The sequence below is a fragment of the Podarcis bocagei genome, assembly GCF_964188305.1.
Source record: "Podarcis bocagei genome assembly, chromosome: 10".
Taxonomy (NCBI): Eukaryota; Metazoa; Chordata; class Lepidosauria; order Squamata; family Lacertidae; genus Podarcis; species Podarcis bocagei.
Genome location: NC_138135.1, coordinates 47,643,270 through 47,669,264, shown reverse-complemented (window position 1 = coordinate 47,669,264; position 25,995 = coordinate 47,643,270). Strand labels below are relative to the sequence as shown.

At 42.4% G+C, this 25,995-nt stretch overlaps 1 protein-coding gene across 1 annotated transcript in view; it reads left to right on the top strand.

Annotated features, from left to right (window-relative positions):
• Window positions 1-7,127: 7,127 nt before the first annotated feature.
• Window positions 7,128-25,995, top strand: part of LGR5 (leucine rich repeat containing G protein-coupled receptor 5) — a 68,221-nt gene continuing 49,353 nt past the window's right edge. Inside the window, exon 1 of the mRNA XM_081211939.1 lies at window positions 7,128-7,679. Within this exon, the coding sequence (XP_081068065.1) occupies window positions 7,447-7,679 (233 nt within the window). The 5' untranslated portion in view covers window positions 7,128-7,446. The remainder of the gene's footprint in view (window positions 7,680-25,995) is intronic.

The window sequence follows — 25,995 nt, the reverse complement described above, 5'->3', positions numbered from 1 at the left end:
TTCGAACCGCCGACCTTCTGATCATCAAGTCCTAGGCTCTGTGGTTTAACCCACAGTGCCACCCGCGTCCAATTTATCCTAAATCGTTAACCAAACCAATCTTTCCTGCCCTGATTAGTCCCAGCCTCCCAGTACCCTGACATAAAGAAGTAGGAAGAAGTTGCAAAGGGAGCTAAAAAGCAGCTTGGATGCTTGTCTGCCATCAAGTTGCCCCCATCTCTCACCCAGCTACCTTCTTATGTGAACAGTTTCTGTAGCAAATTGCTGCCCCACTGGTGTGTCACCATGCTTGAAAGACACTGGCTCTATGCCACACTGCATGGAGAAGTTCAAACCACAATGTTGGTGGAACCCACTGTGGTCAACATCCGCACCATACATTTAAAGAACATTTAGCACGTGATTTCTCCCCAAGTTTCCTGGGGGAACTTTAGTTTGCCCTCACAGAGCTGCAACTCCCAGTATGCTTAACATGCAGCTGTCTGCCACTGCTGTCCATGACTTTAAGGCAAAGATGATCAAAGCAAGAGCATACACAGAGAGAGCGAGAGAGTGCTTGTAAATAGGAACTGCGAAGCAACTTTCTGCCTCTTTGCCTATATGTTTTGCTTGCATCTGCTGAAATGCAGAGGGTTGAGGCAAGAAACATTTCCCATGGCACTTACAAAGTTGCAGCAACATTTTTGGCCTCAGGTACAAACAAGGCACAAAAAGTAATATTATTTCATGTTCAACTCTCTGGGATTATGTCCATATAGAGGTAATAGCTATGACAACATAACACAAAATCATAAAAATATTTTTAGTAGATTTTAGGAGAAAAGGAAAGAAGGCTCAGTTTTCCTCCTCAAAGATTGTGTATGAATCATCTTAAAAGATCCATCTTTTTCATTTTGCTTGAATCATCTCACACTTGGAACAAACTATGAGGTGAGAATATTTTGTCTTCTATTTTTTTATTAAGTGGAGACTTCTGCAAAGTCTTCTTTCCATGTTAGGGATGTAGAAAATGTAGTTTTTGTGTGAAGATATAGGTCTTATTGGGGTTTTGTTTATTTATTTCAGCACTCTTACACAAAAAATAGCATTTCAGATTTTAAATATCCCCACTAGTAATATGAATGTTATATGAATGTTATAGGCCACATTTACAATGACATCAGGAAAAACTGACCAGACTAAACCCATCACCCTCTTTCTCTAAATCATGTTCTTAATTTTGAGGGCCTACTCCAGAGTAGGCTTTGGAGTAGGCTGATTTCATACTACAGTATGTAGCTCAGAATTTCTATTTGACCAGCAGAGGGAGCTCATGCTTTCATTTTTTTTTTCCTTTTCCTCACATGCAAATTCAAGAATCCCTTTTTTAAAAAAGCCTTTTAAATTATTGTTGTTGTTGTTTTAAAAAAATCTGGACACACATACTTCTTGCATATGTGTAGAAGTTAAATATATATAGCTTGTAAGACTGGTAATATATTGGACTTCTCTAGCTCTGAATTAAAAACTAAACAGCTTAAATATTCAAGTTTTCAGGGTGGTATTTACAGCCTCAGTTTTGTTAGTGGACAGAGAGTACAGAAACACCTATACTAACTGCATAGAAATATAGGCTGAGAAGGAAGCAGAAGAGTGTAAAATCAAGTACAGAGTGTGTCCCAAGGAAGCATAATGGAGGTTCCAAATCAAGGTTAGGGTACTTTTCTCTTGCTTCTTTAAAAAATCATCATTATGCAATCTGAACGAAATTTGACAAGCCAGTATTATCATTATTGAACCTTGGTGTGTTTCCTAAGAAAATAACATGCATTCTAGGTAACTAGGAAGAAGACTTGATATGAAAGGCTCCTTGTTCTGTGAAAAATGACTCCCCAATCTGATTGAACTTTCTTCACTTGAGCTAAGGGGTTCCACTTGAGTACAGCGAGAACTCTCACCTAGCTGTTGCAATTTGGAGCACTGTAGCTTACTTGGAGAAATCATCCGAGAACTGGCTTAGGAGAGGGAGGGGAAACCCCAAGCCCTCGCCACAGTTTTGAAAGTTTATTTGCAAATCAGCACTCTTTCAGTGGTTTCATGTGGATGAGGGAAATGCAACTTTATTGCATACTTCTGAATTTGTTAGAATAATAATGTTCTGGTAGAGTGGGTGATGAGACGTATCCAACTATAATGATAGCAAATAACTTGTTGGTTTGTTTGTTTTTAATTAATTACATGAAGTTGGAATGAACCCATCCCATTTCCTTTTCCTTCCACTTCTTGTACTGCAAAGGGCAAGTTGTAATTATTTAAATGTAAAACATTTTAAAATTTACATGCCCCTGCTCAAGCTTCTTGCTTGAGGAGGAGCTAGTGATATGACCCAGAATGACTCACTGAGTAACCTGATTAAACACACAGTGTTTCAAAGAGCCAGATTCGGAGATCAGACGTGGTAGTCTTATAAAAGTAATGCAAGTATAGGCTCAAATGTATCGGGCTTTTGGATACCAGTGTATCAAATTCTCAAGGCGTGGCATTTATCGCCCACTGGAATTTGCTGATAGGTTTATATTATTCAGCGTTTGAAAAGTGAATTGAGCTTAACTATACATGTGTGTGGTCTGGAGGACTGCAGGTGCATTTTATATGGGGCATCTGGTCTTTCAGAGTGGCAAAACTGTAGGGGGCACCAATACAATGGCATTTTATTCACAAGGTGCTTACACCACAGCATCCCCCATCCCATTGCGCATCTGGCCCTAGTCAGTTAAAGCAATAGTTTTGGGGTGCCTGTTATGAGTGTGTAGTCATTGTAAGGTCACAGGAGAGACAGGCATGGGCAGAAAGGTTTTCCCATTTTGTTGGAAGCTTCCCATTTTGTTGAAACCAAAGTGCGCTTTCACTGGCATACACATCATTAAAGCTCTCCCTTGCATGCTGTAAGTCATGGGTAGGCAACCTAAGGCCCGGGGGCCAGATTTGGCCCAATAGCTTTCTAAATCTGGTCCGCGGATGGTCCGGGAATCAGTGCGTTTTTACATGAGTAGAATGTGTCCTTTTATTTAAAATGCATCTCTGCATTATTTGTGGGGCCTGCCTGGTATTTTTACATGAGAAGAATGTGTGCTTTTATTTAAAATGCATCTCTGGGTTATTTGTAGGACATAGGAATTCATTTATTTTATTTTTTAAATATAGTCTGGCCCCCCACAAGGTCTGAGGAACAGTGGACCGGCCCCCTGCTGAAAAAGTTTCCTGACCCCTGCTCTAAGTTCTATAGACATGAGAACAGGCGAAGAAAGATCATGCAACAATCCTGGATATATGAGATCAGGATTCCTCGAGTGGGTCATGTATACTCCTGAGACTGGCTGTAACAGAATCCTATTCCCTGTTGTGACTGGAGAAGGGAGGAGAATGCGGAGGAAGGCAATCCATTGACTTCTATAGTAATGTTTTGATACCTGTTTTTGGGCATATGTTACACCACTGGAGTGAGTGGGAACTCTTGCACTCTCCTGAACTTACATTTCTCCCTTACTATGCTCCTGCTGCTGCACCATCATGGTAGTACTCTGCCCATGCCATGATGTAGCTGGTGAAAGAATCCTACCAGTGCAAAGGTATCACTAAGCTGGTAGTTATTTGTTCTGTGGTACTGCACTTCACCATTGTGGGGTAACTCTACTCAGCTGCCCATCAGGTTTAACTCAGGTTTAACCCCTAACACAAGGTGATGGGAATCATCAGACCAAATGCACTCATGTGAAAGGAAAACCCTCCGTTTGATAAACAACAACCTCCCTGCTCTGTTCTCATTATATTGTATTTTAGGGAAGGGGTTGTTGTATTATACATTGCATGATTGGTTTTAATTGTTGTTAGTCACCCTGAGTGGTGCACAGGCACCAGAAGGGCAGGGGGTGCATTTTTTATATTAATAAATAAAGTTTAACTTGATATTTTTATTGACCATTTCCCCTGACCACTGCATTACAAAGAATCACACCACACAGGATGGAAAGCATATCCTCTGGGCATCAATATGTCGCTTTTCACAGGAAACGTTATAGGAAATGTTAAATAAAAACAGGAATCAAAATGAACTGCTAACAAAGCAATCATACAGTATTTTCCTGGGCAAGCCAAATTCCTTAGGTTTGTAGAAAGTTCATTGGCTAGAGATACACTTGCATATTACATCCCAGTCATATGATCCATTTGTATATCTAGCCCAACCATATAATAATACTCTTCTGCACTTATTCTTGATTAACTGGTTACCCCTCTTCCCAAAACCAACCAAAAGTGGCTTAAAATTCAAAATAATTTCAACAATAACGATAAATCAGTAAGTAAAAACCCCAACAGTCACAGCAAAAGCAGAGTTAGAATCAACAGATCTAATTGTTCTGGGAAAATGTAAAAGGACTTACCCGGCACCAAAAAGACAACAGACTCAATACCAAGCAAACTTTCTTGGGTGGCAGTCACAAAGCTTCAGCATTACCAAAGGGGAACCTTTATCCCCAGTGTCCTCTCCCCTCACCTCCGATAGTGGTTTCCATGGCTGGCTTGGTTGGAGGGAAGCAAGCTATGTAATGAGCCTTCCATACACATAAAAAGTCTACTCCAGAAAGATTAGTAAATCACACTGCTAGCAACTCCAAGAGAGCGTCCCCAACATATAATGTCTTATATGAGAGTGAAAATAGTGTAATTTCATACATGTGGAATTGTGGAGGGGGGTCTTACATAAACAGAACTTCAAATGATGCATATGGTCTGATTATAGTACAAATATTTGGCACGCAGCACAAAATAAAGAATTCCAATCCAATCACATCCTGCTTCCAATAAGGACCCAAAAACAAAACAAAACATCCCAACACTAGACTTATTCAAAGGTTAATATTTGTATTAGCAGCAACTAAATAAAGATATGTTAATATTGCACACTGGCCTATTAGATAATCAAACATATGCATAAAAAATAAATAATGTCCAAGCAAAATATCGTTTTCCCCCTCCCTCTCAATTATTAATCAAACTGCATTTATCAAAAGGAAGTAGAGATATCATGCCGAAAGCATTATTTCCTCAGCATGAAAAGAGCAAGGTAAACAATAGACGTTATACTCTTTTGGAACAAATTAAATATGGCTATAACAACCCAGCAAAGAATGCAAATAGTGTTTAATCATATGTTTGAAAAATATTTGCTTATCAGTTGACTAAAACTATGCAGGCGTGGTATTCTTTGGTAAAGTACATAGATGACTGTTGGAACACACAATGAATGGGGCCGCCATCTTGCCTAAGATGAACTGCAGTTATTCGGGCAACTGCCATTTTAGAAATTAATGATTAATGAAACTGCAAGGGTCCCGTTTACTCCAAGTTACTGAGGATTTTTCAGAAGTTCCCCCAGTTTGATGAGAAATGTTTGCATTCTGTACAAGCAGAAGCGAATACCTGAAAACTACTTTGCAGTGGTGCATATTCCTTCTGAAGGACGTCTGAGTCAGGTTTCCAACCTCAGATGTCACTTGCCATTTCTCTGTGGTTGATAAGTGTGTCTATCTAGGATTGGGGAGACGAGTCTTCAAATCCCCACCAAGTCATGAAACTCCCTTGGTGACCTTTGGCCCGTCGCTTTTTCTCAGCCTAACCTACCTCACAGGGTTGTTGTGAGGATAAAACTGGTGTAGGAGACAGGGGCTGTGTATGCCATCCTGAGGAAAGGGAAGATTCAATATAAATATATAATCTGGTACAAAACAAGAGATCCCTTCTTCTTCTTTTCCTCTTTTCCCCTTTTTCTTTTTTCTTCTTTTCTGCTTGATTACTTCCCCTCGGATTCTTGCATTCCTATCCAAGATCCTATACCGGACCCACAAAAATACACAGATTTATTATAGTTGGGGAGGAGGTCAAATCCTCCTATTTAGCCAAGAAATAGGCTAAAACTTCATCCAGTGCCGAACAATTGAAAGGAATCAGGATTTGCAGGCTCAAATCGTCCTCCCTAACAGATTGAAATCGATGCACAACTTGCCCATCAGGGATAGAACTGAACTGTTGTTTGAACGTTATATATATATTTTAAAAACTTGATAATTAGCAAGTAGACTTTGTTCTACTGTGGTTGGTTTCTTCCATCAACTCTTAAGTTTTTAGACTGGGGGGGGGGGACACCTGCCTTACACTTGGGGAAGAGTAGACGTGGGAGACAAAACTATAGTCCTGCTTCTACAGTAAGGACATATGTTGTCGATCTGGTCGCCATCACAATGGGCATAGATGTCAACGTTTCCCTTTTTTTTAAGGGAAATTCCCTCATTCCGAATAGGATTCCTCGCAAGAAAAGGGAAAAGTTGACAGCTATGCAATGGGATAAATATCTGAAACCGCTCCGTGATACCTCGGTGAGATTAGTAACCCTACCCACTGCCCCCCTCTGGCTATGACTGCCACCAGACAGATCTTCCTGCGAATGCCTTGAACTTATATTTATATGTCGTTAGCAGGCTGCTTAAAGAAAACGCTCTCTTGGGAACGGGGACTGAAGTGACGCTTCACACGTGTCTGACCTCCTGTTTCTTTAACAGCTGCAGGGTGCTCAGAAAAGCTGCACCTGCTGAATCCCCGCCACCATGGAGCGGTTGAAGGTGAGATGTTTGTGGGGCGGCGGGAATGGTGACTTCCGTAAGAACAAAGTTCCGGCTGACATTTGACGTGAGGGGCTTCGGCTGCGCGGGGTTTGTGTACGTCGAGGGGAAAACTACGGCCGTCCCGGGCTTTAGTTGCGTCAAGGACTATCGCCTCGCAGCTCTGAGGCGCTGCCAAGCTGGCCTTTTCCCGCTTGGCACACCAAACAGCAGCAAGAAGAAGGGGCGGGAAGGGAGCGAAGCGCGCCTAAACTCCCACTCGGCGTTCGCATCTGCCTCGGCCAACTTCTGTTCCCGCCGGGCTCTGGCAAGAGAGCGCACAAGCCCCACCCCCCTCGCGAGCTTTCTGTCGCTCACGCAACCACGCCCCCCCTCTCCGGCGCTTGGCAGGAGTAGGGAGCGTGGCTGCGAGGCGACGTCGGGGCGACGTCAGCGGGCGCGCGCGGTTCAGACTCCAGCTCTTTAAAAACAGCGTGTAAACTGAGATGCTCCTACAAAGAGCGGCTGGGGCTTACGGGTGCAGCAGCAGTCGCCGCCGCAGTCCCTCCAACTGCAGTTTCATGAGCTGCCAGCTATTCTAAGCGTCCCCTCTCTCGCTGAGTTTGAGGCTATCTATTCACAGAAGGGCGAGAGTCGCCTTCCCACCTCAAAAAGCCGAGCGCGCGCCTCCGAGCGTCGCCAAGCCCCCGCGCCGTACAGCTGAGGGGGGAATGTCAGCGGCTCCCTCGGCTTCTCAGGAAAGGAGCTCCGCCGTTTTCGCCGCTCGCCCCCTCAGCGCTGCCTTGGCACCATGGACACCTCCTCTGCCGCCGCCGCCGCCCGCGCGCTGCTCCTTGCCAGCTTGCTGGGGCTCCTCGGCGCGTTGGTGCCGCTTGCCGGCGGAGGGAGCCCGTTCGGAAGGCGCCCGAGGAGCTGCCCGGCCGCTTGCCACTGCGAGGAAGACGGGATGCTGGTGAGAGTGGACTGCTCGGACCTGGGCCTGGCCGGCGTGCCCGCCAACCTCAGCGTCTTCACCTCTTACCTGTAAGTGGCTTTGGCGCGCGGGGCAAGCGCCCTTCTTTTGCAGCTGTGGGAACGAAGAGGAGCGGGGGCAGGGCAATGAGAAAGCCGCTACCTTAGTCGTTGGTGAGGCTAGGTATAGGGGGTGATGCTATGATTACGCCATCGGCGTGCTTTACGAAGAACAGGTAAGACAGGTCCTACCTCGAGGGTTTACAATCTGAGACCCACTGAAACAACGGAGGGAGAGGGGCGGATGAAGACATGCGAGGAGGGCTCTGTGATTCTATTTCAATTGCGCAGACTTTGGCTTAGTTAGAATAAAGTATAAAAACTAGCGGAGGATAAAGAATCTCGTCGATCTCAGTCCTTTGCGCGATGGTCACCCATGCCAGAGCAAGACCATGTTCTGCTGAGGACGTGATGTCCTGGATTAAGCAGGGGACAGCGGTATCCGAAATAAGCCATGCTGCTTAAAGCGATGGGTATCTAGTAACCTAAGCAAAACCCCGTGGTGTGTCTACTGGTTTAGGTTTGCCCCTCTCAAAGGGAACTTTGTGAAAATGGTGTTTTTTTCCCCTGTGATCCTGTTCCACAGTTACGGTTACTTAAAAAAAAAAAAATGCAGATGAGCTGTTCTGAGAGACAGTTGCGTGAGCGCTAAAAACAATTAAGGACATTGTGGAGTTTGAGTTTGTTCTTTAGGAGCAGTGGAGTTTCACAAGAAAGAAGGTGTCCGTCTCAATAGGTTTGTTACCCTATGGGTGTTGTGGGATCAGCACTCCTCATGTATGCAATTCCTTCAAAGCACCCTCAGGATGTCAATGGCATAAAAATGCCAGCCTATGCATTTAACTGGGATTTAACCTTTCCATGGAAAACCCAATAGATTTTACTGTTGCAAACAACACATTTGCATTTTGTGGAACCCACCCCAACATGACATGGAATCAGAAGGCAGTTCTTTAAAAGTGGGGCTATCAGACAGTCTCGTATCTGTCCATCACTCTGACTACATCAGATATAACTGAGATGGGCAGCACTGTGTAATTCCCAAGCTTGAGGCACTCCGGTTTTAGACAGATGTGCCTGTTTTCCACCACCAACGAGCAACAAAAATCCAAATGCACCATGGAGCCTGACAGAGTCTTGGGAACCATCCTCAAGAGCTAAAAAAATCTGATTTAGCATTGCAACCAGCATCATGAGCTATGATATAAATATTATTGTAAAAATACTCACATTAGGATTGAGCATGATCCATGTCACTTTCAAATCTGTAGGCTGCAATCATGCATTCTATTACATTCAGCGGGGCTACTGCAAACTAAGTGAGCCATGGTACTTCTTACAGCTCTCCAACACTTGGTACTCTTTGTTTGTATATTCTGAGCTGGAAGGTACCAGGGGATGGAGATGGTAGAGTTCTAAAATATGTTTAAGACTGTAGTCCTATAGAAACATGCCTGGTAGTATGTATAGTTGAACTCAGTGGGTTACTTCTTAGCAGAGACAGTCAGGATTTACAGTGCCACGTAAGGTAAAGGTAAAGGACCCCTGGATGGTTAAGTCCAGTCAAAGGCAACTATGGGGTGCGGTGCTCATGTTGCTTTTTGGGCTGAGGGAGCCAGCGCTTGTCCACAGACAACTTTCTAGGTCATGTGGCCAACAGGACTAAACTGCTTCTGGTGCAACAGAACACTGTGATGAGTGCCAGGTGCACAGAAATGCTGTTTACCTTCCCGCTGCAGCATTACCTATATATCTACTTTCACTGGTGTGCTTTCAAACTGCTAGGTTGGCAGAAGCTAGGACAGAGCAATGGGAGCTCACCTCATTGCATAGATTCATATTGCCGACCTTCTGATCAGCAAGCCCGAGAGGCTCAGTGCCGTGTGTGTGTGTGTGTGTGTGTGTGTGTGTGTGTGTGCGCGCGCTGTATGTTTATATTAGTATTTTTCTGTGCTGTCAAAGTACATGGCAGATTTTTATTTCTTTTTGTTTGGTACAAAGAGGTAAAATATGTATGTGTTAATTGTGGATTTATGGAGCCTGAGTAGAAAAAAAGTATGGTTGAGAATACGCTTTCAGATTATCAAAATTTATACATGAAAAGTGCTTTTATATAGGAATTAAGCTACATCCACAGCTTGCATGCTTTGTTTTATTGTTGTACATTCACTGAGAAGCTGCTGTCTAGGCTAGGGCACTGCAATACATGTGTACTGGATGATCTCACTTCACTCTACTATACCTTGAGGTGGCACAGAGACGCCACTTCAAAGGCAAATCCATGCACACTTAGGGGATGTATGTGTTTAGAACCATACTACAAGGGGCAACCTAGAAAAACAATCAATTTCTTGCCAAAACACCTGTGTAGATGTTGCTTTATAGTGCAATCCTAATGAGTTCAATGGGGCTTACTCCCAGATAAGAGGTTATATAGGATTACGGCCTTAAACATCTGTTTATTAGAAAATAGGATGTAAGCCATTTAGATACATTTTTTTGTCCATTCAAAATAGGTGCAAGGTACATATACAAGTATCTTGTATTATTTGATGGGCTACTGGCCTGATCCACCAGGCTCAACAACTTTTGGGGTGTCTTGGATGGCAGCCCTGTCTTATGTTCTTTCGGGTACTTATACCAACCCACCATATAATTATGATGCATTGTTTACAGAGTAGTTAAAAATGAAGCAAGAGCATAAACTTGGTTAGCACTGCTGGATGCTATCTTTATCTTCGCTTCCCAAGGCATGGCTTTGAAGTGCAGTATTTTATTTAATCTTTAACTGATCTCTGCCTAAGACCAGAGCAGGTGCCCAGGAAGGTAGATCAATCTTCGCTTTGGATTTACTACTCAGTCTGGCCAAGGAAATTGTAGTCTCCATATCAGAGATAAGGAAGCTTTGACTTGAGGGGAGGATGTAGCCATTCAGGCATCTCTGTCTGGTTCTTGGGATGCTTTCCAAGCTGTGCCCTGCCCTGCCCAGGCCACACTGCTCTCTGGCTCTGCTCAGATCCTTCTTGAGTGCCTCTGCCTGACTGTAATATATCCTTCAACTGTGGAAGTTGCTCTTGCTTGCTGGGATGGAGAGATGTGTTTGTGTGAAGAAATCTCTGACTTCTGCATGTGGGCAGCAATGTAGCCTTCTGCGTTCAGTGTTCCACCCACTATAGGCATGTGATCTCCATAAGGTTTCCTATGAAAGAATGTGGACCTCAGGCTGGAAAAGGTCCCCCACCCCTGTCTATATGCCACTTATCAAACCTGGTGATAAACTAGAGTGCTTTTAGTTGATCTGACATTGGATACCCACCCCTAATCTTCTCTGGTGTGGCTACTGGGTAGAAGGTCAAAGGCATTTGAACATAATAATAATAATAATAAATAATAAATTTTATTTATATCCCGCCCTCCCCAGCCGAAGCCGGGCTCAGGGCGGCTAACAACAATAAAACAGTACAAAAGTACAACATAAACAACATTCTAAAATCATTCATTATAAAAATTAATTAATTCAAGCCACTAGCAACCATTGGCCCAGAGCTCTGCGAAGATTGCCGAGGGAGGGAGTCAGGCTATGCCCTGGCCAAAGGCTTGGTGGAACAGCTCTGTCTTGCAGGCCCTGCGGAAAGATGTCAAGTCCCGCAGGGCCCTAGTCTCTTGTGACAGAGTGTTCCACCAGATCGGAGCCACAGCCGAAAAAGCTCTGGCTCTAGTTGAGGCCAGCCTAACTTCTCTGTGGCCTGGGACCTTCAAGATGTTTTTATTTGAAGACCGTAGGTTTCTCTGTGGGGCATACCAGGAGAGGCGGTCCCGTAGGTACGAGGGTCCTAGGCCATATAGGGCTTTAAAGGTTAAGACCAGCACCTTAAACCTGATCCTGTACTCCACCGGGAGCCAGTGCAGCTGGTATAGCACCGGGTGAATGTGATCTCGCAGCGAAGACCTCGTAAGGAGTCTCGCTGCAGCATTCTGCACCCGCTGGAGTTTCTGGGTCAGTCTCAAGGGCAGCCCCACATAGAGCGAGTTACAATAATCCAGTCTGGAGGTGACCATCGCATGGATCACAGTGGCTAAGTCAGGGCGAGAGAGGTAAGGAGCCAACTGCTTAGCTTGGCGGAGATGGAAAAATGCTGCCTTTGTTATAGCTGCAATCTGCGCCTCCATGGAAAGGGAGGTGTCGAAGATTACACCCAAACTCTTAACGGACGGTGCTGGCACTAATTGCGCCCCCGCAAGAGATGGGAGTTGCCCCCCCAATCCCATATCGCCCCGTCCCAGCCACAGGACCTCTGTCTTCGAAGGATTTAGCTTCAACCGGCTCCCACGTAACCATCCAGCCACAGCTTCCAAACATCTGGTCAGTGTGTCTGGGGCCGAGTCAGGATGGCCATCCATCAACAGATAGAGTTGGGTGTCATCGGCATACTGATGACAACCCAGCCCAAAACTCCGAACAAGCTGGGCGAGGGGGCGCATAAAGATGTTGAAAAGCATCGGGGAGAGTATCGCACCCTGAGGTACTCCACACACCAAGGAGTGGCGCGATGACAATTCCCCCCCAAGCGCCACCCTCTGTCCCCGACCAGAGAGAAACGAGCGCAGCCATTGAAGGACTGTGCCCTGGATCCCCACGTCGGCAAGGCGGTGGTCCAGAAGTTCGTGATCGACCATGTCGAAAGCTGCTGATAGATCTAGAAGATATCTTCCCCCCCCCCTCAAGACAAACAGATTTGGACACAGTAGAGTATTAGACTTTTATACTGGAGGCCTCCTTGATATGTGAAAACTGTTCTTCCAAACCAGGAGGTGATGCTGCACCACTGTCTTGCGGATTTTAGGTCACATTTATATCCACCCAGTTTAATGCTTGAAAAATGTGCAAGCTCCATTTGTATAGTTTTTGAAATGATAAAATGGGCTAAAGGTTTGTTGCTGCACTTTTAAAATAATTGTATGACTTTGAGAAAAGTGCTACTTTTCATGAAAGTGAATAGACGGAACATCAATTTGTTGCTATTATCATGACATCAAGATTGTTTAATTGGGTGAAACTTTGTGATTACCACCTTTTTTTTCTCTTTCTCAACTTCAACCATTGTTTGGAACATTGCTTTGCGTTATCGGTCATCATAGTAATTCTTGGTAGTGAATTTTCTCCATTTAAAGCCAGTATCTTTTTACTTTACTATTGAGGTCAACTTCATTATTCATAGAGCAACTAATGCTATTTCAAACCATTATGACAAATCTCCTTGCAGCCTTGCCTGAAGCAGGCAAATCTCCTTTGCAGCCCTTTAGGGAAGGGGAGGCTTCAAGAGTCCTAACACATGCTAATGCTAAAGGAGATGGCGGGGCTAAGTTTTGACTATTTAAGCCTCTCCTTCAGCCTCTTCCATTCCTTGGCACCCACCCCTTACGCCTTGTTCAGTATAGGCATTGCTAGTTGTCTTCTGGGACCAAGTAGGAATTTTTTGGCTTTGCTGATTGATTTTTTTTGCCTACACTGTACTGATTTGGTGGCTGGTGCTCTTAGCAAGTGGCAGCCATTGAATAGGTTAATTGGCCACATAGGCCAAAATAATTACGGTAAGGTTTGCTGAGCATCCTTAGGCACCTTTAAGAGTAACAGATGTAGTCCTGAGATTTGTCTTTGAGGCTGTGGGTAGGGAACACCTTTGGGGCCAACCTATAAAGCAGCAAGGCCTCTTGACTCAACTGAAAGATGGGGCATAAGGAAAGGGGTAGATGAAATGCTGCTCCTCATTCTTAGTAGGGCTGGCTTGACCACAGTTTGCCATATGCAGTTAATATCCCCCACCATTTCCCCCCACCGCTGGTCCATTTTAAAGGAATAAACATGGCCTATTTCACACAACCTTATGTCTCGCCTCCTTATTTTCCACTCTTGGTGCAAATTACTGTTCCTAGCTGAATGTTTTGTTTGTTGTTAACCAAGTAAAGCTATTGACTAATAACTTCATTCTATGTAACAATTCCTCACTGGAAACAAGAGTGGCAAAATATATATGCCAGAATAAATTTGTTAGTTATTAAGTTGCCACAAGACTGATTGTTTTGCTGAAACCAACAAACACAACTACTCCTCTGGAAATGTTTGATGCTGTGCACCACAGGGACAGGCAGAAGGACACACTCAAAATGTGACATAGCAGCCAAGTGGCAAAGGTATCTGCCTTCCTGAAAGTTGAGGATTCAGGTACAGTGGTACCTTGGTTCCTGAACGGCTTAGTCGTTGAACAAACTGGCTCCCAAATGCCACAAACCCAGAAGTAAGTGTTCCAGTTTGTAAACGTTTTCCAGAAGCCAAACATCCGACGTGGCTTCCATGGCTTCTGCAGCTTCCGATTGAGTGCAGGAAGCTCCTGCAGCCAATTGGAAGCCATGCCTTGGTTTTCGACAGTTTCTGGAGTCAAATGGACTCCCAGAATGGATTAAGTTCGAGAACCAAGGTACCACTGTATTGCCTCAGACATCTGTCGTCAGCCTATCCAGCCTACAGATGAGACTTGATGGATAATGTATATAAATGTAATGTATATAAAACACTGCTTTCTTTCATGTGCTGTAGAACATGGCAAAACACAATTATTGCAAAGTATTTCATCTGTGCTGTTTGGAATCAAGGATAGTGAATGTATAAGTTGGAACTATACATATTTAGTCAGAAGTAAAATAGGATCAACCTATAGCTAGTTTACAATTAATAAATCATGATAGATCAGATTTGTTTATTTGTATCTAGTCATCAGACCACCACACAACAAAAGTTTAATAGTATAAGGTAAGTAAATAAATTCACCATATGTCATAAAGGTTTATGATATTCTTATTAATTAGAATGGCCCTGTATGGTAAGACTATCTCGATCACGGTGGCTAAGCTCAAGAATGATAGCATTATAGAAATACATTTTAGTCAATTCTGCTTTCCTTGACACATATAAATTGTCGAACTATGCTGCTTTTAAATACTGGGCCATCTTGTACTTAAATAAAGCACAACTAATGTGTTGCATTCCCTGTTTGCTAAATCTATATGCATTGTCAGGGTTGTGTGACTTTAAGGGGAAAGACTGAAAAAGTCGTTGCATAGCATACACCCGGTATTCCTTTTTTTGTGGTGACTGCTCTGTGGAAATGATATGTAAACTGACAGGGTGATGTGGTGGGGGAAGGAGACTCCCTTTAAACTAGTAAAATGCAAGGGTCTGGCAGAGTGAAGGCACCTTCAGTTTGGCTTAGTATCTGGAGTGCAGAGGACAATTGGCCTGACAGAGGGAGCCCGACTCCAGCTGTGAACGCGTGCGTGAAGCTGACCTTCCCAGTCAACATGCCAGCTGAGATTAGACTTCCTTCAAGTGTTCCCTTGTTAACTTGGCCTTTTTCCCCCAGTGGAGTTTGTCTTTCAAATGCTTACCATTAAAAATGCTTACCCAGATCTGGAGCAACTTGGAAAGCTTTCTTTTTATATTCTCGGCAGCCTCTGCCCGTTATTGTTTAAAGACTGCAATTGTAATCATTTCCACCGAAATCAGTGGGATTTGTATCCAAGTGAATAGGATGGGGGGGGGGGAATGTTAATTGTTTGCAGGCATTTAAAAATGCCATTTATGTTTCCTTGTTGTTATTAATTTAAGGAATAGTATTATTGTGATTGCTGAGGTCTTGAGGCGAGTCCCATTGTTGCCAAACAGAGCAGAATTCTTTGGGTTTGGGATTATGGTAACTGAGAAAGCTTGAGTTTGCACTACTGATCATGAAACAGATAAGGTCTGGGTGATTAACCCCCTTCAGTAACAATGCAGTGAATTTAAGTGGTAGAGGGTCTGGACTACAACTCAGCTGGTCAGTTCAGATCTATGGGGTGCTACGCAAATGTCCCCAATATGCATGTGTGCATACAGAAACTTCTCTTCATCTAGGTAAGCACGAGGCTTTATAATATTTAAAGGATACTTTCAAAGTGGGCGAAAGTACTTTTAGACAGTGCAGAGCAGCATCCTGGAAGTATGGATTGTGGAGGGGTACATGGCCTGGGTACGGATCAGAGGGCTGGACAGACAAGCCTGCAGGGTCTCATCCATCCCTGGGCCTGAGATTCCCTCACCCTAATTTATAGCAACCCTGGCTTTTCATGGCATGGTAGTTGAAGTCTGCAGGTATGCCTGCAGTTCACTGGGGATAAGCATTCTGTGTTGACTTAGGGCAGGCCATTTTGTTGATTATACCCAGTGGTGAATAATTGCCGTGTTCCTCTGCTGAAAAGGAGAAGACAAAGCTTTATAAGCTCTGTGTAAAACAAAGGAAAAATCAAATATTGTACTTAATTATTCATTCATTTATTGTTTTCAAAGCCCAGCTATTAGCCATCACCATATAAACAGTAATTTGTGTTGCCACAGCAACTGAAACATAAATGCTGTGGCTTTTAAGTGTTTGGATCTGTGCAGTTCAGTATATGTGGAACTGCAACTGAAAACGGTCCAGAGTTAGTTCAGGACACAGGGCATCAAGATTGTTAACCAGGACCAGACAAGTTGAGAGCTTTACCCCTGGTGGTCTTTTTCAAGCTCAGTTCAGAGTTATTTCACAACTTTTTAAAATAGGGTTATAAGACCTATATTTTAAAGACAGACTTTCAAAGCTGATGGAAATTAAAGTGGGAAGATACTGCAGTGAAATTATCTGGTCGTAATGTTTTATAATTGTCTTTATTGTGTTTTATTATCATAAGGTGCCTCAAATGCAGGAGAGACAAGATAGAATTATTTTAAATAAATAAATATGAATAGTTTGGGGCTCCATTACTTAGAACATACTTTGATTTCTTTTTAGTTATTTAACAACATTTATATGCAGCTTGATTGTAAACATAACCTCTAAGTAGCCTACAAAAATAAAGCAAACATTAAAATCAATAGAAGGCAAAGTTTAAAAATTCATAATATAATTAAAATCAACAGTAAAGCTAAAAACAGGCTATTTGTTATTTATTTATTAAATGTCTATACCCCTCTTAATCTGATGATCACAGGGTGGTTTACACTATAAAAACACAAAAATAGATAGCATAGTAACAAACAATAGTATCCCACCACACACACATGGTCCATAGATGGTTTAATTAGCCAAAGGCTTGGGAGAAGAATAATGTTTTTGCTTGGTGCCTAAAGATATGTAACAAAGTTGCCACGTGTCAGCTTCTACATGTCTGCATAGGCTTATCTGAATGAAAAGGGAGTTACAAAGTGTAGGTACAGTCATACCTCCGCTTATATATCCCTCCGGTTACATAAATGTCAGGATATGTAAGCGGCAAACCCAGAAGTATATTTCCGGGTTTTTGCCACAAGCACATGCGCAGAAGCGGTCTCTCTAGTTGCGAAAACCTCAGGATCTGGCCAGACCTCCAGAACAGATCCTGTCCGCAACTCGAGGTACCACTGTACTTATATGCTAAAATGTTCATATCTTTGGGAACTCAGCTACATTTACTAAAGAAAAAGTGTTTTATATCATTATAACACTGTGACACCAGGTGTCGCTTTGGAGTTCTGTCTTTCGCCAACGTGGTTTCCCACTTTGAGGTTTACAACGCGTTTTCCTGAAATGCTTTTTTTATGTGTCTAGATCCAGCCTAGGGACACGGGTGGTGCTGTGGGTTAAACCACAGAGCCTAAGACTTGCCGATCAGAAGGTCGGTGGTTCGAATCCCCGCGACGGGGTGAGTTCCCATTACTCAGTCCCTGCTCCTGCCCACCTAGCAGTTCAGAAGCACATCAAAGTGCAAGTAGATAATAGGTACCGCTCCGGCGGGAAGGTAAACGGCGTTTCCATGCGCTGCTCTGGTTCGACAGAAGCGGCTTAGTCATGCTGGCCACATGACCCGGAAGCTGTACGCCGGCTCCCTCGGCCAGTATAGCGAGATGAGCACCGCAACCCCAGAGTAGGTTACGACTGGACCTAATGGTCAGGGGTCCCTTTACCTTTATAGATCCAGCCTGGGTCCCTTCCAACTCTACAATTCTATTATTCTAAGTGCAGAGCAAATATTACGTGACACCTGGACAGTGCCAGTTCCACAGACTGAAGCAGTCAAATGGGCATATATGGGGTAAGGGGATCTTGTAAGTTCCTGGTCCCAAGCAGTTGAGGACTTTATATACCTTGAACTTGACCTAGTAACAAGTCAGCAACCAGTGCAGGTCTCTGATCAGAGGTGTTAGATGCTGTACAGAGTCTCACTCCTCTCAGCAACCACGCTGCAGCGTTCTGTACAAACTGTAATTTCCAAACCAAGCACAGGGGAAATCCCACACAGAACATATTTCAGTAATCCAACCTTAAAGTCACCAGTGCCTGAACTACTGTGGTCAAGCTCTCCTGGTCTAGGAACAGCCAGAGTTGTTATATCAGCCACAGCTGGTAAAAGGTGGTTCTAGGCCCTGAGGTTACCCGGGTCTCCAGTGACAAGGATTCAGCAGCACTCCCAGACTGTGTACCTGCTCCTTCGTGGAGAGTGCAACCCCATCCAGGGCAGGCAGTTGACAAATTTTTCAGACACATGAACCCTTCGTCCACAGTGCCTCTGTCTTACTAGGATTTAAGCTGAGCTTATTTTCTCTCATCCATCCCACCAACTGCATCCAGGCTGCAGTTCAGAGCCCATACAGCACCCCCTGATTCAGATGTTATGGAGAAACATAGCTGAGTTTCATCGGTACATTTGTAGCACCTTGCTCCCAAATGCCTAAAGACTTCCAGAGGCTTCATATACATAGATATTTTAAAAAGCATTGGGGATAAAATACTATCCTGCAGCACCCCATATCAGAATTGCCAGGAGGAGGGCAGAGGAGGGCAAAAAGCACTCACCAATGTTATTGTCTGGATCCAGCCCTGTAGGTAGGACTGGAACCATAGGAGACCATTCCCAAGGAAATATTTGAGGGGGCCCCCTCACTTAATAGGCATTGCCATTCAGATGGTGTGTGTGTGGCACATCATGTGATCAATCATGCAGCCAGGGCTTACCTGCCCCCCCCCCATATTGTATTCATGTTGGCACCCCTAGCTGTAACAGAGTGCCTCCAGTTCCCATCCACAGAGTCTGTCCAGGAAGATACTATGGTCTGTGGCATCAAAAGCCACAGGGAGATCCAGAAGAAAGAGCAAGGACACACTCCCCTTGTCCTAATCTCTTTAAAGATCATCCATCAGGTGACCAAGGATGGCACAGCCCCATAGACCAGTCTGAGTCCAGTTTGGAATGAGTCTATATAATCCATGCCATCAAGAATATAATAATAATAATAAATTTTATTTATATCCCGCCCTCCCCAGCTAAGCCGGGCTCAGGGCGGCTAACAACAATCAAATAAACAATCAAATAATAACGCATTCTAAAAATATTTCATTGTAAAAATTAGTTAAAATCTAATTGATGGCAACCGATTAAACAAAATTCTGTGCAGGTTGCCAGAGGAGGGAGTCAAGCTGCGCCCTGACCAAAGGCCTGGCGGAACAACTCTGTCTTGCAGGCCCTGCGGAAAGATGTCAGGTCCCGCAGGGCCCTAGTCTCTTGTGACAGAGCATTCCACCAGGTTGGAGCCGCAGCCGAGAAGGCCCTGGCTCTAGTTGAGGCCAGCCTAACCTCTCTGAGGCCTGGGACCTTGAGGGTGTTATTAAGAAATGCTTATAGCTGCCTCTCCATAACCCTCTTAACCAACTTTCCCCCCAAAAGGGAGTATTTGCAACTGATTGATAGTTTTTTGCTATCCACAACTGAATCATAGATACATGAAGATTGAGATGCTCAAGACCCAAGTAACACATAGCAGGCTGCCTGCATATGTTTGTTTCCTAAAGGGATTCATCACTTGCTGACTAACTATAAGAGTCCACCATCACAAATTGTGACACAGAATAATGACCTCCAGCCTATTTTAGGGTTATGGTGGCACACTGAGGCTAAGATTCTATATCTGCTTACCTGGTCTCATTGAACTCGGTCATGTAACTGTTTAAGCATAGTCTCTCTCTTAGGCAAAAAAGTGGCAGACCTAGATTTGGTTTATGACATAGAACTTGTGATACTCTTGTCACAAACATTTCCTTTCTTATTTCCAAAGTGATCCCCCTGCAAAAGTGTGCAGCTGAATGGGAACTCCTATCTGGCTCATAACAATTAGGCAAGTGAAATACAGGAAATGTTAGTTGAAGCAGTTCTCAAGTTTTGTTTGCTTTAGAGAGGAAGTGTTTATGATTTTTTCTTCTTTTCTTTTTAAAGAAATTCAGTTGGTTGAACTACTTGGTTTGAAGCATTTGCACGTGGTCCCTTTGCTAGCAGCAATTCCCAAGATCATGGTACATGAGTAGCTTGGTTTTCTACTCTTAACACATTCAACCAAATATGTCCTTGCTACTTCTTAAACTGATGAAGATTAAAGACTTAGAGCTCCAAAGTTTTCATTGGGTTAGCTCTGAAGTAATTGAATATATTCATTAAAAAATAAGAATGGGGGGGCGGACAGACGGATGACTATATGTATATAGATTAGGGGTGATGAACCACCACAGATCTCACTTTGGGTCATGAAGCCATTTCCCCCCAAACCATGCCACCTACCCCACATCTGACATCTGATGTCAGGAGTGGGTTAAGTATAGAGAAAGCTTCCAATGAAAATCCAGACCCTTAAAGTGCAAAGGATTTATATCACCAGCTATCAGAGGATAGGTGGTGACTTCAAGCCTGCTAGATCAGCTTCACTACCTAAGGTCCTGCAGCCGCCCCTGCAGGAAACAGAGCCTTGAGTCTCACCGTCTACCAGTTTATGGGTGGCAACTTCACGCCCCAGTTTTCCCTATGTAAAGTATTATATTATTTATCCCATCCATCAATAGCTTTGAAAGGTAGGCAAACTTGTGCTGTGGAGAAACTGAGGCTGAGAGATAGCAACTTGCCCAGGATCCCCCATGAGCTTGTGGTATAGTATACAGTTTGAACCCAGTTCTGCCATATGCAAATCCAGTAACTTACCTGGGGGACAACACTGAATTAGGATCTTATCACTCTGCCTTTTGAATCCATGGCAGCTGTGGTTTCTGTCCATGTTTCCTTCTGCTATGTTGACATAGGCTGCACCACCATGGAGTGAGTGTGTTGTTGTTGTTGTTGTTGTTGTTGTTGTTGTTGTTGTTGTTGTTGTTGTTTTGCACACCAATCCAAAAACTGAATCCAGCTCTTTCATGATCAGATCAACTTCTGGTTGCACAACTGGAAGATGACATGTCCTTGCTGAACTACATATCTGTCACAGATCAAAAGGGTTTTAAAAGTTGGCCCTTGTTTCTGGACCAGCCTAATGGCTTGCTTCATTTTTCATTTTGTCACATTTTGTCTTCATTTTGTTTACTTTCCCCCGTGTCTCTTAGAAGTATCCTTGCTTCTTTGTCATCTCACCTTACTAGATATAGCCACAGGATTTGCAATCAACCTGTTCAAATGATGTACCAGTCAACATGTTTCATAAAAGATTGTCAATTTTTAATTCCCAAAGCTACACTATGAATTTGTTTTTAACATTTCAAATATAAATTAAGTTAAATTGCTTTGTTTGCTTTATAGTTTAGACAACTCAGTAGGCTGCCTTGGAAGTCCATTCAATCCATTAACATTAAATCAACAACTTGAGCTTCCTTCTGTCTTCCTCCAGCAGGATTAATGGATTTTGGCATGATTGGGACATCTAACAGTAAAAGCTCTTGCTGGGAGAGCTAGGAAGCTTGACTAATTCCCAGCGGTGCTGACTTCATAAAGTTTTATTTCAAGGTTTTAAGTTTGATGGAAGATTGAAGGTAATGACTTCATGCTGATATCTTTGAGTGTGGAATACATGAACACCATTATCAAATCTGTAGTGCAAAAGCTGCCTTTCTAACTGGAATATGAACAAGGAAGTTTTACATATTACTCTATCGCATAAGACTTTTTGTTTGAAGCGAAACTCTTGTCATCTGTTAAGCAGTATCTTTTCCAAATTTTTGAGTCATACCTGATAGGTAATGCCAGACAGCCTGAGACTTAGTTTCAATACCCAGCAGATAGAGTACTATGTTTTGTTAAAAACACTTCATGTTTTAATAGAAGAACAGAAGAGCTGTTGATAATGTTCTTGTAACAAGACCATCAATTTTCACCAGCAAATCAAACTCTTATTAAAGCTTCTTCTCTCCCACCCAGACATTTCAGACTCGAGAATGAGTATTCAGGAAAGACAACAAAAAATTGGAGGGAGGTGGAAAAATATTTTCAGCCTGTCTGACAAGACTGCATAAAAAGCTTGTGATCAAAGCATATTAAGTACATGTTACTGGTGTGACAAACAACATTTTTGTCCCTTTATTAGATTTATTTTTCTCTTCTGAAAACTGCAGGGACCAGTATATAGATTGTGAAAGAAGGCTGGCAGGGTAGTATTCTTTGATTCCTAATTAACACCTTCGGTCTCAAAAGAGAACTAACAGAAATACCATAAAATGTTACAGCTGCATTGTTATTCCGCTTGGTTGGTTTGTTAAAAGTCGGCTGGGCACTGGCAGCTGCAATAAAGGGAAAGCTCAATGGATGTTTTGTATTGTGCCCACTGAAGTGAAAGAAGGCAACCATTTTATTTTCAAATGGGCAGCTGCATAGTGAAGTTTAAATGGATCTAAATACAAGATCTACTGTTAACATATAGTAATTGACAATAAATAAAGGAACAGCACAGCCAACTTCCATCTGTTTTGTCTGTGGCACACAAATTTTAGGAAAACTTTTCACAAAGAAACAAACACATTTCCAGAATTTTGTGAACAGAAAAAAAGAGAGAGTGCAACACATTAACAGTGTGGAAATTTTGAGTTACTTTTAGAGTTACATTTAGCAGAACTTTTGAAGCATTTTAGAAAGCTGCTATTTCAAATAACACATTTATGGGATACACAATATCAGGACTCCCGTCACCCACTTTTATTTATTTTTAAATCGTTTCCCCTCCTCAAGTGTATAAATTGAGACATCATTATCATTCCAGTCCTTCTCATTCTTATTTTGCCATAGCAGTGAAATAAAGAAAACATTTAAACTCTGGTCAGATAAGATGCACACACATTTAGAAAATGCAATTAGGGAAATATGGAAATCTAAATGTTTCATCAAATACTTGCTAAGGAGTTCTGTTCTTTTGGTGCACAATGACTGAACTAAAGAACTTCAGCCACTGTGTAAGAACCATTGTTCCAGCCACAGCACTTATTAGAAACAGAGTCCAGACTGGCGTGGGAAATACCTATGTATTTGACATCGCTGCTATTTTGGAGAGAAATGGAGTGGAATAGAAAGTATAAGGAGATTTTACTGTTGCATTCTAATCAGCCATGATCTGTCTAATTTGTTTTGCTTCAGAAGATAAAACTAATATTCTTCTGGATAAAAGTAATTAACAACCCAAGGGTATCATGTTGAATATGGAATGGAACAGCAGACACTGTAAGTTTTGGGAGCATAGTACTGTACTATATAACTTTTCAGATCATCAGAGAATACTTTATTTCAAACTACGATGCTGACATAGGATAGGTTTTAACTAAAGGTTCTGTTTCAAATTGGGAAGAATAAGATTATGAAACTATAAAGCAAGACTTCAGTCGAGCTATTATCATCTGTATCACTGAATACAGGTTCTGCTATCTGTATTTAAATATTAAAAGTGTCTTGGTTGGAATATACCGTATTTTTCGCTCTATAACACGCATCCAACCATAACACGCATGTAGTTTTTAGAGGAGGAAAATCCGTAGGCATGCCACCCGTAGGCATTTCCTCCATAACACGCACAGACATTTCCCCTTACTTTCTAGGAGGAAAAAAGTGAGTGTTATGGTGCAAAAAATACGGTAACATTGTATTTTCCCAAGTTCCGTAAATTTATTACCAGTGATTGGAATATGGATAATGTGCTACTAGTCAGCCATAGTTAGTATTTTATTTAACAAATGCATTTGTTAATTTATACCAATTACTTATAGTAATCATATTTAATTTTTTTATTTATATTATACACACACACACGGAAATATGCTTAGTTTTTATTGCCTTATACAAATTGACTCAGTCTTTCTTGATGGTTCTTTCCTTCTTAGGTCGTGTATCAAACTGAATAGTTCTAGGCTGCCAAGTACTTTGGGGACTTAATGACTGGACCCACCTGGATTAGTTGCATGCAGAGGTTTACGTACTGTAGTTTGTTTTATAGTTAGACACCTGACATGGGGGGGAAATGTGAAACTTATAAATATGGAAATGGAATAAGATACTTGCTCTTCTTCAGCCCATTAGCGTCCTCTTCTTTATTTCCCTGCTTCCCCTTTCTCTGTGATTCTGTTAACCTCCATTTACCAAGTCTCGGCTTTCCTCTGCTTCATTTCAACTTTCCCGTTTTGTGTTTCCCCCTATCCTTACCCCCATTTGCTTTGGGGGCCCTGCTCCATTTTCTTCCTGTTGTCTCCTGTGGAATAATAATGAGGCAGGTGCCAAACTTGGGTTTTCTACAACTTTATTAATCCCAATCCTAGATTCACGAAATGTTTTGATAGCTGGTGGGGCGGGGATCTCTCTCTTTCTCTGCTCAACTTTATCTGAGGAACTGGGCTGGCTCTCCAGCAGCAGATGTCCCTCAGGTGTCACGGCTTAAACTGTACAATTGTTAAGGCAGATTAAAAAGACATTATTAAATTTTGAACAGTGCAAAATGTTACTAAAACCAGCATGAACTAGCATGGCCAAGCCAGAAATCTAAACACAAACTCAGTCTAACCTTTAAAAGCAGCAATAAAAAGGTCTTTAAAGTCCACTTAAAGATCTTGAGCAGTGGAACCTTCACATGGAACTGTGGGGCTAACTCTAAGGACATCTCAAATAGTGCCGCAAATCTTTCAATCTTGAAATATTTTCAGTTTATGTGATTTGGAGAGCAGGAAGAAGGTGCTTCCAGCTATTTAAAAATGTCTTAATCTTTTGCCTCTTGCATCCTTTTTATGAAAGGAACAAAATGAATAAACAATGGAAGTCTATAAAACAAGGAGAAGACAAAACATACTAAAACAATTTTTGCAGAGGTCTTTTTAATTGCATCAAATGCAACATCTAAGATGTTGGAACAATAAAAAAATGTAAGTCAAACCACCCTATTTGTCCTTTATCAGCATCATTGCTGAATTGTACCTTTCATTTTTAAAATAGCAACATAATTGAACAATTGTCAGTTTAAAGTTCCTGGATTCAAACTGATTATACATAATAAAAATAACAAGCCATGACAAATAGGCAAATAGATTTCGATAATTCACTGAAGAATGTCTCTACCAAGCCTTTGTGGCGTATGTCTTGTTTGCAAGACAAATGCAGAGTTGAAATAACAACCCATGAATACCACTGGTGAAATGGCTATGTACACAAGGTGAATGCTAAAGCTTTTCCTTCTGAATGGACCTTTTAATCTTGGCATTATCTAAACTCTGAAAAAGCCTTCAGTGGCCTTACATACAGATTAATGGGAAAAGCTGAGACCTGGAGTTGGGCTATTTGCAGAAAAAGTTTTAAAGATTTACTGATGGTTGACAAATGCCATTTAAGTTTCAAAGCCATCAATAACCTATTGAAAAAGATTTAAAGGGAAACCCTCCCACTATAGAAAGAGACCTGACTCTGAAATATCTCACCAGAAGCTCCTTCTCTTCCCCCCACCCGAAGCTTTCCCTACATACCCTCCACTGACTTTCTTTGCTATTTGGAACCCTTGAAACAAGTGACCTTGGAAAAGAGGAGGTAAGGCCCCTTTTAGAGACATTTGTGTATAACTGATTGTGCCAAACTGCTATTGTGCAGGCATGAGAATTAAACAGAACTGTTTCCAGAAAAGTCTCTGGGATCATGGACAGCCTTTCAATAGGCTTTCTGCTAATAGTTTTTTAATGTGGGAGATGGGAGTGGCGGAATAAATTTTGTCAAGAATTTTGTCAAATCTGAAACCTTGTCCAAAACCTTTATTTTAACCAGTGTGAAGTTTGAGAAGCTTGTTTTTCTTTCAACTTTCTTAACAGCTAGTCAAACTCCAATTTATATGTATGTGGTATATGCCCTTTGCAGATGCGTTTCTGCAAATATAACCCATACAAACAAGTTGTTAACATTTTGGTGCAGAAAAGAGGAAGAAAAGCACTTACAAGTCATTCATAAATTCATTTTTTAAAAACTA